Source organism: Eublepharis macularius, chromosome 15 (assembly GCF_028583425.1).
Source record: "Eublepharis macularius isolate TG4126 chromosome 15, MPM_Emac_v1.0, whole genome shotgun sequence".
NCBI lineage: Eukaryota > Metazoa > Chordata > Lepidosauria > Squamata > Eublepharidae > Eublepharis > Eublepharis macularius.
Window position 1 is genome coordinate 31,448,679 of NC_072804.1, and position 15,194 is coordinate 31,463,872.

General features: G+C 47.3%; 1 protein-coding gene across 2 annotated transcripts in view; it reads right to left on the reverse strand.

The window, feature by feature from the left end:
* The window catches only part of MFSD2A (MFSD2 lysolipid transporter A, lysophospholipid), a 40,858-nt gene that overhangs the window by 13,655 nt on the left and 12,009 nt on the right, over window positions 1-15,194 (reverse strand). Inside the window, exons 1-6 of one of the 2 annotated variants that reach the window (XM_054999283.1) lie at window positions 13,067-13,151; window positions 8,286-8,409; window positions 7,390-7,468; window positions 6,129-6,304; window positions 5,586-5,676; window positions 1,648-1,769 (exon numbers count right to left, since the gene is read on the reverse strand). In XM_054999283.1, the coding sequence (XP_054855258.1) occupies window positions 1,648-1,769; window positions 5,586-5,676; window positions 6,129-6,304; window positions 7,390-7,468; window positions 8,286-8,330 (513 nt within the window). In that variant the 5' untranslated portion in view covers window positions 8,331-8,409; window positions 13,067-13,151. Of the gene's footprint in view, window positions 1-1,647; window positions 1,770-5,585; window positions 5,677-6,128; window positions 6,305-7,389; window positions 7,469-8,285; window positions 8,410-13,066; window positions 13,152-15,194 lie in introns of those variants that run through there. The other variant, XM_054999282.1, reaches the window with a different exon arrangement.

Genomic DNA, 15,194 nt, shown 5'->3' on the forward strand with positions numbered 1-15,194 from the left:
GGGAGCCTCTCGCGGGCCGGTCACCAAGCTTGCCCTCACTACTGGGCAGCCTGCTAGCAAGCCCCAGTCATGCCCAGGCGGCCGCCATGTTCCCAGGCAGCCAGAAAACCAGCCTGAACAGCCTGCTTAGAGAAGCCATTTCGTGGAAGCGTGCAGACCATGTCCGCAGCGGCCAGCCTCGCCCTGCTCTGCATATCTTGATAGCCGCCCCGGAATGGAAGCTGCCAGCCATCCTAAGCACTTAATGGACGCATCTCAAAGCAGCCTCCACATTCCAGAACGGATGACATCGTGACCAAGCCCAGTGTCCTGGAACATCCATTCAACCCGCCCAGCTTTCCCCCTCCCTCCTTTGTCCCCTCTTCCCAAGGTGTCACAATAACAATCAGATTCTAAAGTGGCCCATCTAGGGTAGTTGTAGAGCTATTAAAACCTTTGTTTCACCCCTGAGAATCACTGGGAACTGCACCAGCCCCAAGGTACGTTTTGGGGTATTTAAGCCGGCCTCCCGGGCCACCTGGTGCGCGTGCCATTCCTATCCAGACTCCTTGCTGTCACTCTCTTGGATCTAGTGCAGGCATTAGACCACCTCATCTCGCTGCTACGTCTTCCTTCCACGCCGTGACTAGGTGAGTATACCCAGTTCCGTCGCTCTCAAGTGGGCACTCCTGCTCATGCCACCGTCTCTAATTTTCCTACTCTGTATTTCTTAGTATCTTGTATGTGTGTGCTAACTTAGGCATACGCAACATTATCTAGTAAAGACACGTTTTATTGTTATTAGTCTGCCTCTTTATTACACGAGTGTTCTGGAGAGGGACCCCGGTATAGTTGGTTAAGATCCACACTAAATTAAAACCCAGGCTGCAAGCTAATTCCCCATTAAAAAGAGCAGTTCTAGTAACACCAGGTCTCTTTTTGTGTGTTTCCCCTTTCAATTGCATTCAACCTGCAAACAGCCACCAAAGCACAACTGGGGGGGGGGGCGCATGGGGGGAATATGTTTGAAACTGACAGCAGTCTCCTAAGATATAAATGATAGTTTTGCACAGTCAAGAAGAGGATGCATGTCTCAGCCAGACAGAAAGGCTAGTGGATAAAGGCTACAGAATAAAGAAGGAGAAGGAAGGCCAGCTGAGAGGGAAGAATTCCACAGATTGTGAGACTGTGGAAGAAAATGTCACCATTCACAATTGAGTTAGAAGCAAAAACAAAAACTCAGATGCCTTTGTGCTGCTTAGCCAGGGCAGAGATGCTATTGCTAGAGCAGCAAATTCCAGAAGCGTTGAAGCCTTGCAGGGCCAAAGGAGGTGTGGAGCACCACACAGCCCATTGGCACTTAGCACGTTGCAGACTTGGTTAGTTTAGACAGCCTTGGCTGCTAGGTGAGTTTTGAGATGTGCCCAAGACTGTTGGGTCAGAGAAGGAAAAGAAGTGGCCGCTTTGCCTTTGAGAACATGTCCAACAGGTGCCCCCGATATTTGAGCAAATCCATACAAATTCAAGGGCTACTTGGCAGTAGGGGAAAGAGGGGAGGCAGAAGAATCCAATTTTCCCCAGCCACAAGATAACACATTAGGAAAAACAGGCTATCCTTGCAACTGAACAAACAGTACACCCATTGTTCCACAAAACCCTCTTCCTTACCATGAAGCCCAGAGACGTAAAAAGGAAGCCAGCGATCAACTTGATGTAGGGTCCGTGGTTCATTACCAGCTTCAAGCCTTGGAAGAAAGAAACAGGCTCATCTGACTGGAGCTCAATAGGCGCTGCAAGGAACAAGAGAGAAATGACCCTTTCAGTGCAACAAGACTAGGCAATGTGTGCATCAGAGGGGAAAAATCAACTTCCACATAACTGGAATTCTGCATACCTTATGCAAGCAGAAGATATTTGCATGAATTCTGTAACTTTTGCTCTGTTATTCACCTGCTGCTTGTGCTAGCCAGGGGAGAGACAGGGACACTGATACAAATCACTGAAAATGCACTGTACTGATACAGCTTCTGCATCTGTGAAGGGCTGTGGCTCAGTGGCAGAGCATGTGCTTTGCACGCAGAAGGTGCCAGGTTCAATCCCCAGCATCTCCAGTTAAAAGGATCAGGCAGGAAGTAATAAGAAAGAACTCTGTCTGAGATCCTGGAAAGCTGCTGCCAGGCAGAGGAGACGATATTGATTTTAGATCCAGAGGAGTTAGCCGTGTCGGTCTGTAGATGCAAAGCAGTAAAGAGTCCAGTAGCACCTTTAAGACTAACCAACTTTATTAAAGCATAAGCTTTAAAGCATCTGACAAAGAGAGCTGTGATTCTCGAAAACGTACACTTCAATAAATTTGGTTAGTCTTAAAGGTGCTCCAAAACAAAGGCACACTGACATGCCAAAAGACCACTGCTGCAATCCAAAGCTTTATTCATAAATGCCGAGGGTCAAATCAAAAGGATGAGGGAGCGCCCACTCTCTCCGGCTGCTCCCGGCAGGAGATTGGCAACGGGTTTGCCTGGCTAAATTGTCCCGTTTCGCAAGGCTCACAGCTTCATCAAAAGCCACAAATAAATTCTTGGTATAAAGCGTATTCCTTTACTACAAAGTAACCTGCTGGACAAAAGTCAAGTTTCTTCTTAGTTTTAGTTCAATAATATTTCCTCCCTTGCCTAGTCTTAAAGGTGCTACTGGACTCTTTACAATATTGATCTTGAGAGACCAAAGATCTGACTCAGGACAAGGGAGCTTTGTGAGTTTACCAGCACTAAAAACTTACTTTTCAATTTCAAAATTAGTGGGAGGTTAAGGAAACTAGATTCCATCCCTGCTAACATATACCACACCCTTAGGAAGAGAAACATAACACTACTAGCTTCTTAGTCTTATGGCATTTAACAATATTATTAGAAGGGAACATGGAAATGGGGGAAAGGAAGGAAGGTTAAAACAGGTCCCTTCTATATTGCACCACTGAAGACAGCATTTTATGGAATTTAAGATTACCGGAGCTTCTTTGGGGCATGTATGTATTTTAGTCAAGGACATACTCTCATAGACGTTTTGAACGTCCCCCCGTCATTTAGGTTAATGATCCTTCCATGCAGTTTGTTCAGGACCTAGCAAGCCTAGGGCAAAGGCACTCTCTGGAAGAGAACTTGCAGAAAGGAGGGACAGTTAAAAGTCTGCTCTGGTTGCCAGTAAAATCTCTTGCCTAGGCTTAAGACGAAGAATTGCAATGCTGGCTTGGCTTCCTCTTCGGCGCAAGCTACGGTTGGGGTTTGGAAGGAGGAGGGTTCCAGTGAGAAGGGGCCTAGTTAGCACAGGGCAACCACATTTGCCACCAGGGGAGTGCTTCTCCAAAAACAGGCCCTCTGGCACGCCTTGGGCTAGCATGGCTCCTATTGCAGCATTCTAGAGGAACTTGAGTCACAGTGCATTTGTTTGGGAGGACAATACAGGGTAGAGATTAGGAGAACCAAGGGCTGGTTGGAACTGGAAGTTGTGGGCAGCCAAAGGCAGATGAGGCTTGGGTCACAGAATGGGAATTCCTGATACATGTGATCACCGGGACACTCAAAGTCAATTTTTTTGTCCTATACAAAAGGGAGTTTGGGTGTTTACACATTTCATGAGAGGAAGGAGCCCGCAGTAAGCCTCCTGCAAACATTCATTCTCAATACCACACCAATACAAAGCACAACACTGACACCACACAATACTCAGCGTGTTTTATAGACAATAAGCCTTCTGTTACAACAAAGCTATAAAGCAGGTTGGGATGTCCTATCCAGATATCACTGTGGGGAGGGTAGCAAAGGGCAGCTTGCTTGTCTGGGCTCAGAGCAGAGACAAGACTGAACAAGGGACTTCCTGCTCCAGCCCTTCGCTGCGTCGCTGAGCTCCAAGTGCAACTAGTACTGTTTTCACTGGGGCTGTCGATTTCCATCACAGCCAACCTTTGCAGCTAGGGCTGACAGTTCCCCGGTGGAGCCAAGAGGGTCCCTCTTTCTACACTCCACTCCCCGCCATCATTCGTCAGGCCAGCAGGAGGAAAAGGGCAGGAACGGGTCCTCTGGGGCACACTCCGAGTGTAGTGACGTCACTCCCAGGAATAAGTCATTACACAGGCCACAGGAGTGCTCCGGCACTTCATAATGGGCCAATTTGGGCCCCAAACAGGCCTACGCAACGATGTCACTCCTGGAAGTGGCGTCATTGCATGGGTGCCTGGAGTGTGTGTGTGAAGTCTGTGTGCACGAGGGGTCCCTAAAAGTGAGTGCCAGGTTAGTCCCACCCGACAACCCTATCTGCAGCGAAGGTGGCCCATATCAATTTACAACCTCACACCAAGTTGCTTTTATTCTGTTGTTCAGATCTAGGGATAGCCCCCTCCAACTGCTAGTCGCAGTTTGAGACCTGTGAGTCCTCTGCCTTGGGGATTTTGCCATCCCTCTCCCAGCTCTTTTAGAAAGCAGGATACTTGCAGCTCAGGTCAGACTGTAAACCTGACTTGAGGCTTAAGTCACTCCCTGGATCCTTCCTGCTCTTGCTTGGGGGGGGGCACCACAGGCCCCTCCCTCTGATCTATGCAGTATGGGGATTGCTGGTTGGCTGCCCGTAATTTAAATCTGTATATAAATTACCTAATGCTTTAATTGTTTCTTTTAAAAAAGAACTATCGGCTGCTAGGGTCCACTGAAGAGCCTAACTCTCCACAACCCCCTCAGACTGCACTGCCAAATCTCCATTTCACAACCCAGACTTGGCAACCACAGCTGCTAAATATTTGGTGGCGAGACACCAAACACAAGGGCATAACCTGTTATTTTACAAAGCTATTTTGGGTTCTTGTGCATTTCTGCAACCAGGAAGTTTAAACTTCCTGTTCTGCATCTGCGTAGTAGTTGATGTGGAATTTCCTTGTAGGTTAATTGGGCCTGACCCTCCCCTTTCCGAGCCCTTCCGCTCTGCCTTCTTATAGAAGGAACTTCCCTAAGAGGATCTAGTAAAACAAAATTCTTTAGCGGAGCACTTCCTACGTACGGTAATAGTGAGGAAATTTTAATTGTCTGTGCAAACGTTAGGCTATTTTCTTTTTCCTTCTCCTTCTTGCATGTATTATAACTGTCTTATTTCATTTGTCTCCAATTGTGAAATCCACTGTATTGGACCACAGCTCTACAACTGTGAAACTCCATCCATGGGATATATTACACAGTTAATTCATTGTGTAATCCAGATGTATTCCATTGTTATTTATATGTATTATCCTGATCTTATCACATTGTTCTCGGTGTGGTGTAGTGGTTGGAGTGTCAGCCTAGGATCTGGGAGACCCTGATTTGAATCCCGGCCCCCACCCACCCCCAGTGCTATGGAAGCTTGCTGGGTGACCCTGGGCCAGTCACAGACACTCAGCTTAACCTACCTCACAGGGCTGTTGTGAGAATAAAATGGAGGAAGGGAGCAGGGCGTAACCTGTCTGGAAGAAAGGTGGGGGTATTCATGGTAAACCATAAAACAAATAATGAACTCTGTAATTCATCTCAAGTCTCAACAAAAAAGGCAAACTGCAAATAATTAAGCTGGTCTGTTTTGCTCACCTCGTTTTTCCCGCACACCAACCGTCAGGATAAAGGCGCAAAGAATATAAATCCCACCAATGACACCAGCGGCTATCATGTAGGCGTTTCTCTGTATTTCAGAAAGAGGAAAAGAGACAGATGAACAAATGAGACTGTGGGCCAGTCAAGAGCAGTAAGACAAAGAAACCACTTGAACTTGGAGGCAGGGGAATGGGTCTGTTAACTGGACTTCCAAATGAGGGCGTGCACTCAGGATCAGCAGACCGGGAGCAACAGCAGCAATGGCCAGGCAGATCTTTGGAAGAACAACCTTTAAGACCGTGATCTTCAACCCACAGCTCCTGAGCCCTTGAAGAGCTGCATTCTAGGGGCTGCTTTGGGAGAGAATCTGCTGCACCTGTGCATAGAGAGCATGGGCACACCTCAGCATTCTCACAGGAAGAGGAACAGCAGGAAAAGGAAGTGAGTTCACTCGCAGTGGAGAGACTGCGTGCATGTGTTTCGGCTGCTACGCTTATCCCCCCAAAAGCGGGATTAGGGGCCATCTGAACGGGCATCTACCGTATCTGTGAGTGAGCCCGTTTCATGGGTGATGTTCAACTCCTCCATGACCACCGACGAAGAGTTTGCCAAGCTCAACAGGAGCGGGTCTGCAATGCACGGGGTGTCCGCTTTGCCCACGATCTGGCCTTGGATGGCTGTTCCCAGGACGGTACCGAGCACTTCCACCGTCATACCTGCAGGCCATGCACAAAACACAGTGAGGCTGCTGTGTACCATTTGAGGCTACCAAGCACAGCATAAGCAAACCTCAGCTAAACATTAGAGAACGTAAGTGGTGGTTAAATGAAGCCCTTTCTGTTTTAAGCCACTTATTACCCGAAAGAAAACTTCACTAAAATAAGGTACAAGGTGTTGAGCACATCTTGGGGTGTAGGAGAGGAAGTTGTTAATATTTTTGAGTATTTTATTTCCCCACGTTAAAATAGTAACAACACCCTTCATGTGCTAAACCAGGATATCAGAGAACAGGATAGATCCAACTTTTCTGCCTGATGAGAAATAGAAAAGCTCAGTCTAGCCCTCTCCTGAACAAATGCCTTCACATATTAGGTACAGAGTTTTAAGTGCTTCCACATGTTAACTCAACACACCCACCTAATCTACAGTTATACAAGCACAGTCCAGAATGTCAGCAGCTCATTAGGTGCCTTAAATCAATGCAAGTACCGGGACACCCAGCGGCATAGGAATTTAAGGGCATCTGAACTTCCTGGAAATGGGACCAGTCCAGGAAAATGCCCGCACAGTTTTCAAGAGGGGATTTAAGAGTAAAAATTATTCTTCACATCACAGGCAAATGTGTGTTGCAAACTGTGTACATTATGGATTCAACAAGTTTCAAAACACATCTCGCTTTTTAAGTTCTAATTCCCAAAGGCTTCCATGATCACTAAATACACACATTAGAAACAGGCCTTGCGAAGGTCTGGTTTTTGCTTTGAATCAAAACTAAAACATTGGACAGGAAGGTCTTGTTGCAAGCTTTCTATTTATAAGCCAGTTGTCAAGTATGTTCCATCATGAACAGCGAGTTTCCAGACCTCCAGTCATAGCAACCAGAGAATCACACCTCACTCTCAAGCCCGCACATGTATCCAAACGGGATAACGCAAGTGAATTTTCATGCAACTTTCCTACATTTTACTCAGCTAGATCACATATATTTCCCAATTGCTTAGGTCAAGAGTGAAAGGGGAGAATGAGAATCAGATACATATTTTACTCCAGGATAAGGGGAGGAGAGCGAGGAGGCTCTTACGGTAGGCGGTGGCAGAGTCCCGCTCACTCTGTTCACGGCTAATGAACATGGTCAGGGCTGAGTACGGCACGTGGAAGCACTGCAAAGGAGAGAAGAATTCCAGTCAAGCACACGCCATTCAACCTATCATTAGGGTGCATTAGACACTGAGCATGCATATGCAAGCAGTTAGTATTTTTCAAGGGTGTGGTACAAAAAGAGAAAGTTGAGTAAGACTGGGGAGTGCGTGCCAAACTTTTCAGGGCCAGATCTTAACTGGACAGACCAAGACTGCTTCGAAATCAAGTAATGCTCAGTCTGCAGAATCGAGATCCAATTATCGGCTAAAGTTGCAGGAATCCTTCCCCAATTCAAGCACGTGCACATACTCCCCAGGCTACGAAAAGCCAGTGCATGCATTTTGCATATATCAGGGTGCCAGATGGCATAGCTCCACGTCAGCACTGCTGGAGACTGGCTTGTTTCCAGGCATTGCAAGTTTCCCACAACACCACTGAGATCTAGACACTTTTTAAAAAATATACAGACTCTTAGGAACCCAGATTCTGCACATACTAGACGTGGATTTACACGGTAGGCTGAGTGTGCACAGAAACCAAGCTGTGCACTTTCCCCTCTGTTTCTCTAAGCAAAGTATGGAAAATAAACTCAGTTGATAATCAAGAGCATGCTTATAAAAATAATCTTATGATCCAGGGCAAAATGCATACCGTTTATTATGGGACTTTAATACCTTGCTCTTTGAAGGCCCGCTTTGCTGAGTCAGCAGTCACAGCAAGGCTCTATACATTAAAAAAAACAAAGCCTTCACAGAGAAGGTGCTTTGCACAGCAATGCATGGGATAGAATGGAGAGAAGAGGCAGTTGTAGCAGCACCAAAGGCAGGCAAGACTTACCGTTACGAGGGTCTGGAAAATGCAGTAGAAGAAAAGGTACCACATCAGCTGCCCCCGGGAGATGTCCGGCACAAACCATATCAAGAAGTATGAGATCACAGCAAAGGGAGTGGAAAATATAATCCTGTGGGATATTAAAGCAAGATTAACACAAGAGTTAACGTTTCCCACCCCCTGCAGTTACTCAAATATTATGTCACACCCTATAGCCTGTTCAAGACAGTTCTAAATATGGAAGGGAAGCAGACCCTCTTGTCCCTTTCTTGGGCATTGCATGAAAATTTCCACGGGCTTCATCTCATCACTGTTAATCCCTGCTGGAAGCATGCATGCATACATGCATGAGTGCGTGCGTGCACGCGCGCGCACACGCGCGCACACACGCACACGCACACGCACGCGCGCACACACACGCGCGCACACACAGCTACTGCACACAAAGAGAACATTCTGACAGTGCTGAGTGGATAGCCTCAGATACCACAAGTTATGGGAGATTTGGCAGCAATTCCTGCAAGAAACATATAACCAGTTTCCTCCAGTAACCACTAAATTACGGGTCTCTGCTCCCATTCCCTCGGTGTCTGTTTCTTAAACTGTGTCAAGTCTCTGCCCTGGATCAAATCCAACTTCAAGCATGAGCTTAGGCACAGCACTCAGTACCCAACCTGAAATATGGGGATGGGAGAAGAGATCTCTTCTAGTTATTTAGGTATTTATGTCCCATTTTTCTTACCAACAGGGACTCAAAAGTGGCTTTACAACATCTCACAACCACCCATTGAGGCAGGTGAAGCTGAGAGAAAGGGAAAGGCCCAGAGATACCCAGCGAACTTCCATGGTGGAGTGAGAGTTTGAATGTGATTTGCTCAGATTCTAGTCGAACGCTCTAGCCACTATACTACACTGCCCTACGCTATAGGGTTGTAGGAAGAAAAGACTTCCCTGTTTTTATGTTTAAAGTTTGTATTCTACACACTCAACCAAAGCAGGCTCTCGGGCTCTTAATTTTTTTTTATTGTAATTGTCCGTATGTTTAAATTATATGCATTGAACATTTAAACTTAAACTGCCTGGGTAAACATGTGTGGAGATTATATAGTAGCAATTATAATGGTTTCTTTTTCTCCTCCCTCCTCCAAAGAATGGCTGCCCTGCCTCCGAGCCCCACCTTAAGAATACAACACAGCCGAAGCCCAGCGTGATTCCATGACCTTCAAATTTCACTCCCGTACCTGGAAATTCCTCACCCTAGGCCTACTAGAGCTGGGAAAGAGATCGAGTTCCAGAGAACATTTTTAAAAAGCTGAGTAAGTTCGTTACGGAGGGGGGCTTTGACCCCAAAGACCAAATCCCCTTCAAATGAGGCAGCGGGAAGCAGGCCTACAAGTTTTAAAACCCACCAGGAGCAATAAAGAAGGCGCTGGCAAGCTGCCCGTCCATTAAAGCAGAAGGCAAGGAAAGGTTGCATACCATGGAAGTGAAACAAGAAAGGCAAAACGAGGAACCAAGGCACCGTTTCCAACCAAACAGAATGGGTGTGTGGGGAGGGGAATTATTTGAGCAAGTTCTCTATGGGTCTGGACAGGAATAAATAGTCATTTATGTGGTTACCTCTGTGAAGGAAGAGTTACCTCCTGCAATGGTGTTCAGGGGAAGTTTATTCCTTTATTACCAGTTGCATGGGGCGGGGAACAGTTACTCTATCCTCCACCTAAGAGTTGTTATGGCTGCCTCTAGGCAGGATTCTGGCCTGACATTCTGGGGCCAGGAAAGGTGGCAAAAACTGCATTCTTTCCTCCTCATTTAGGCCGCAAGAAGCTAAGTTTGTGCAGCTTAGTTTTTGTAAGCTAACTCGGTAGACTGCCCACATGCCCTATATGACCTACAGATGGTGAACCCAGGAAGCACCTGCCTGGCATAAAGGTGCCGCCACGCTTCACCCAAGCCCAGGGTGATTTGTGGCTGGGACTCTGCTTGGTTTAAGCAGACGGGTCACAGTAAATACCATGCAAGCCCTGTGATGGGTTGAGTGAGCTCGTTTTGATCTCAGGGCTAAGCTACAAGTGACGAATGACACTTGAACGGCAAGTGTATTTCTCCCTGTTAGCTTGCCCTCCACTCAATCCGCTTGCTGTTCATTTGTCACTTGTAGCTTGGCCCACAGAGCTCCCCTGATCTCAACATTCCTCCAGCCACCGCAGCTGAGACAAGCTAGTTCCCTCACCATTTATGTCCCAGAAGCTGAAAGAGCCATTGCAGTGGTGGGGGGAGAGGGAATCTGCCTCCAAGATACCAGCTGCCCCCTCAGACACCAACTCCAGGCCTGGAAATTCCTGGATATTTGGGGGTGGAGTCTGGGGAGGGTGGGATTTGGGGAGGGGAGGGGCCATTTTAAGTTGGGGACATTTGTACAACAAAGCCCCCCACACACACCGCTGCCCAATATACACTGGAGAACGCCGACCCTTCCCTAATTCACATTTTAACAAAGGAACTGTGACAGTATACTTAGGGTTGCCAATCTTCAGGAAGGGGGTGGGGTTACACCTCGCTAAGCTCTATTATACCCCCATGGAGTTCCCTCCCCTTGTCAAGCCCCAATCTCCAGGAATTTCCCGACCCACTGTTGTCAAAACTAGTTCCCGCTGAACAAGTGAAGAACCCACAGAACACCTCTCTTCTCTGAAACCAAGAAGCCAGCAGTGGTGGCTTGGTGCCTCCTGCAGCCCGGCCAACTGGGATGGAGGCCTCTCCCCTGGGTCCCCAAGTCTCCCTCAGCGGCTTGTGCACTGCTGATCCGAAGGGTATCTTCCCCTGGCTTCTCTGCAGCAAAGGTATCTTGCGGCCATAAACCCCAGGGAGAAGAGCGGGAGGAAAGAAAGAGACAATTGGCCCCACCCCCCTGGCCCTGCCGAGAAAGCCAAGGCAAAGTTATGCTGATGCTAAGCAGCATCAGCCGCACAGTCTTTAAAGCTAACTAGCATGGAGATGGGGAGGGGACCAGCCGAGCAGCCTCCCCTTCCAAATTGCAAGGGAGGCAAATCTTACAGCCAGTCAAGAAGTGTGAACGCACCATCCTGAAAAACTGGCTGCCTCTCCCCTTTTCATTTGAGAGAAGCAACAAAAAAAATCAAAAGCAGTTTTGGTTTTCTATAAGCTTCACCCACACGGCTTAAATAATACTCAAGATGGTAAGAAAGCAACGCCATTTGTTTGGGCTGCCTTTGCATCCCCCTCTTCCTGCCAGGAGCTCAGGGCAACACCTATGGCTTGGCTTGGCTCAGAACCAGCAGGCAAGGCGGCTAGGCTGCAAGTGTGACTGGTCCAAAGTCACACAGAGAGTCGTCCCCCCACCCAGGGGAAAGCGGGGACTGAACCTCGGACTCTTTGGATCTAGTCCAGCCACTACACATGCTGCTTGCTGCACAGCTCCTGCCCATGTCAAGTAAGGCTTTGTGCAGAAGAACGTCCCTGCTGCTGGAGAGGTATAGTTCCAACATTAAGCCTGGGTTGGGTTATCAACCTTCAGGTGGGCCTGGAGTTCTCCCAGAATTACAATTCATCTCCAGACAACAGAGAACAGTTCCCATGGAGAAAATGATGGCTTTGGAGGGTGGAATCCATGGCATTATACCCCACTGAAGTCCCTCCCCTCCCCCCCAAGCCCCATCCTTGCCAGGCTCCACCCCCCAAATCCAGGAATTTCCCAACTCACAGTTGGCAACTCTAGGACTCAGCAATTTACCACCACGTCCTGTTCCCAGTTGCCAGATGGGAAGAAGGCAGACACAAAAAATTGTGTCTGCTTTCTTACCTAACAGTGACTGTGAGCATCCTGGGCAGGGACCCAAAAGAATGCTATTGCTGCTACATGGGTGTTCCTGTCCCAGGGCAATGCCTGAAGAAGGGGCGGGGGAGTGGGAAGATCTGCAGCAAGGCTTTAAAAGACAGAATTATAGTTTCTTTTTCTGGACTCAGCTGGGTGGCCAAGTTAAACTATTGGCACCGTACCCAGAGGTTGGGAGGAAATGAGGTTGGAGGGAGGCTGAAAGGTTATCGATCAGCCACCTGGCCATTTTCCCCAGCATCTGTCATTTCCTGTGACGTGGGAAGTCAGAGCGACTTGCAGAAGAAGCAAAGGAAAGCTCAAGGCACCCAGAGGCTTTGTTGTTCGAGTATAGAATCACAAAACGTTACAGTCCACTGACCAGACTTATGAGGTAGATAGATGGTGGCGGAAATTCCGATTATAGAGGAAAACCCTTTTGGGGCTTCCCTGTAAGACGATCTTTTGGAGAAACGTAAGGATCGAAAAGAGCAGCAGAGCTGCTAAACATTTAAAGACCAGAAAGCTAACTTAGCTCCCCCCCACACACACACATCCATTCCACCCCACCCTGAGAGCAACTGGATTTCCAAGCCACGTTTGACTCTTAGTAACCTCCTTCCTGAGGCAGTGTGGCGATTAGCAAAGATATATGAAACAGGCTAGACAGCAGACGCACACACACCGAGCCACCATTGGCTGAGCCGAGATGGTGTGTTCTACTGCAAGCCGCACACACCCCTTCCCCACCTCGGAAAGCTTTAACCATTTCCTCAGCACGTTCACTGTGGCTTCATTTTCCAAGAGATGCTGTTGTGCAAGCACAGAAGCCGCCACAAGGCAGTTTGCCTTGAGGAGTAAAACTGAGGAAGGGAAATGTGAGGGAGGAACCTTTCCTACGAGGCCACAATCCTAAGCAAAGAAAGGCAGTCACACACACACACACACCTACCTTGGTTACTGATCTTTCCACTGAACTCCCGATAAAGTTCTACAGAACTCTAGGAGCCCCCATTGCACAAACCACAGATGAGGATACCAAGGTAAAGACACAGAAATTGTGCACGATATTTAAAATAAGCAGGGAAATCAGCAGAAGCAGAATGCTGCCGCTCTTTTCTTAGCAGGAGACGGACAGAATATGCAAGTCATACCACTTATAAGAGCACTGCAATGACCACTACATTGTTTCTGGGCACAAGTGGAGGTACTGGTTATTCCTGATAGAGCTCTTTGTGGTCCAGAATCCTCATATCAGCAAGATCACCTCTCCCACAGCTCTGGGGCTCAGATCAAAGCTTGCTTATGGTGCCAAGCATGCGCCCAAACCAAAGCTTTTTCCGCAATTGCTTTCACCTGAATGCTCAAGCAAGGTTCTCACATTGTAAGGTGGAGTTTTTCTGGGGGCAGGTAAGGGTGGGCAGATAATGACTGACCTATGGCTGTTCGAATCCATTTTCATTTGCTGTAATATGTAGATTAATCAGTCTATTCTGAGATACATTTTAAAAAGCATTGTGAGATGCCTCGAATCCTTTCTTTAGGAGAATGGTGGGTTAAAATTCAAACTAGGAATAACATTCAAGGTAGTTCTTCGGCCAGGAGGGCAGTTTGAGAGAGGAAAGCAGACCTAGTTTCATAAGGACGTGACCTCGTAAGAACACGCGGCTCCAACTTTTTTCTTGGATCAGGCAGGCGGCTGTTCCACGTCTGCAATCCTTTGCCAGTTCTTCCACATACACTAATTTGATTGGCCTGCTATCATAAACTCAACAATGCCGACAGCTTTAAGAATTTACAGCGGCTTCCCCGCCCCCACCCGGAATAAACAGCCAGCACCAGGCAAACGTTATTTGGGTAGGTCAAACGTCAAAGCACCATTCTGACAATAGCCAGGATTCGCAGTACAATAACCTGGCTTCCTCCTCCGATACTGGATGGCCCAGTCTATGCTTCACAGCTTTAGTCTGACATACCTACGGGACTGCCTCTCCCCCTATGATCGTCCATGGAAGCTTGGCGTATCTGAACAAGGCCTCCTGCAGGTGCCACCCTCCACATGAGTAAAGCCAACACCTGCCCACATGTGTCTTTCTCTGTGGTAGCAGCCACCTTACAGAATGACCTAACTGAAGAGGTCAAGGAAGCCCCCACTCTCCTGGCTTCCCACAAATGATGCAAAAGTGAGTTGTTCAAGAGGTGCCGTACTGTAAGAAGGGGGCCAAAGAGATACTTCACTAAAAATATAGGGGCTATAGACTTCACTACACTGTGCTACTATGTACTATCTGTTGCTTTAATATGATCCTACTGGGTAGTTCTATATTTTAATAGTTTTAGAACTGCTTATGCTGTCTCGGCATTTCTTGCACTCTGTATTGGATTTCTGCTGATGTTACGTCTTTGCAAATTCGCATTTACATGCCCTATTGCATTCTTTATTGAAAGGTCCTTGAAACTGACTGTACTAATAGCACGCTATATAATCCCCATGGACTCTCAGTGAGAAAGGCAGACTATAAATTACATAAATAATACGGTAGTCTCTAATCTCCCTGGAGAGTTCTGACTCTAACCCTTTCTCACACTGCAGCCCTAATTCTATCAATCCAGAAATCAATTCCTTTATTTTTTTTATTTATAGACTGCCTTTCTCACTGAGATCCAAGGCAGGTTACACAGTGCAAGCTAGGACATTCAGTAATCAGGTTCTATAGGTTATGGATTCCAGAAATTTGAAAACCAAGCATAAATCTGAACACAGATGAAACACTGCTGAAAAAGGCCTGAGTAATTAATTATGGGGCACGAAGCAACACATTTTGAGCAAAGCTTTCCAGACTCTTTTGGCTAACGTTGCCCCACAAAGGCAATTAAGGAAGAAGAATGAGGGGCGTTCAGACAGCTGATTCACTATGAGACTATCATCTACAGCACTGAAACCCCTAATACAAAGCCAGACAACCCCACAGGTCTGCTTGCCAGCACTTGTTTCTGTGCCTTGTAAAATCCTGAGTCCTGTAGTTAGGAGCCTTTTAGGCCATCTTGAGATCCTGTGTAGCGCATCAGTTAGAGTGTAA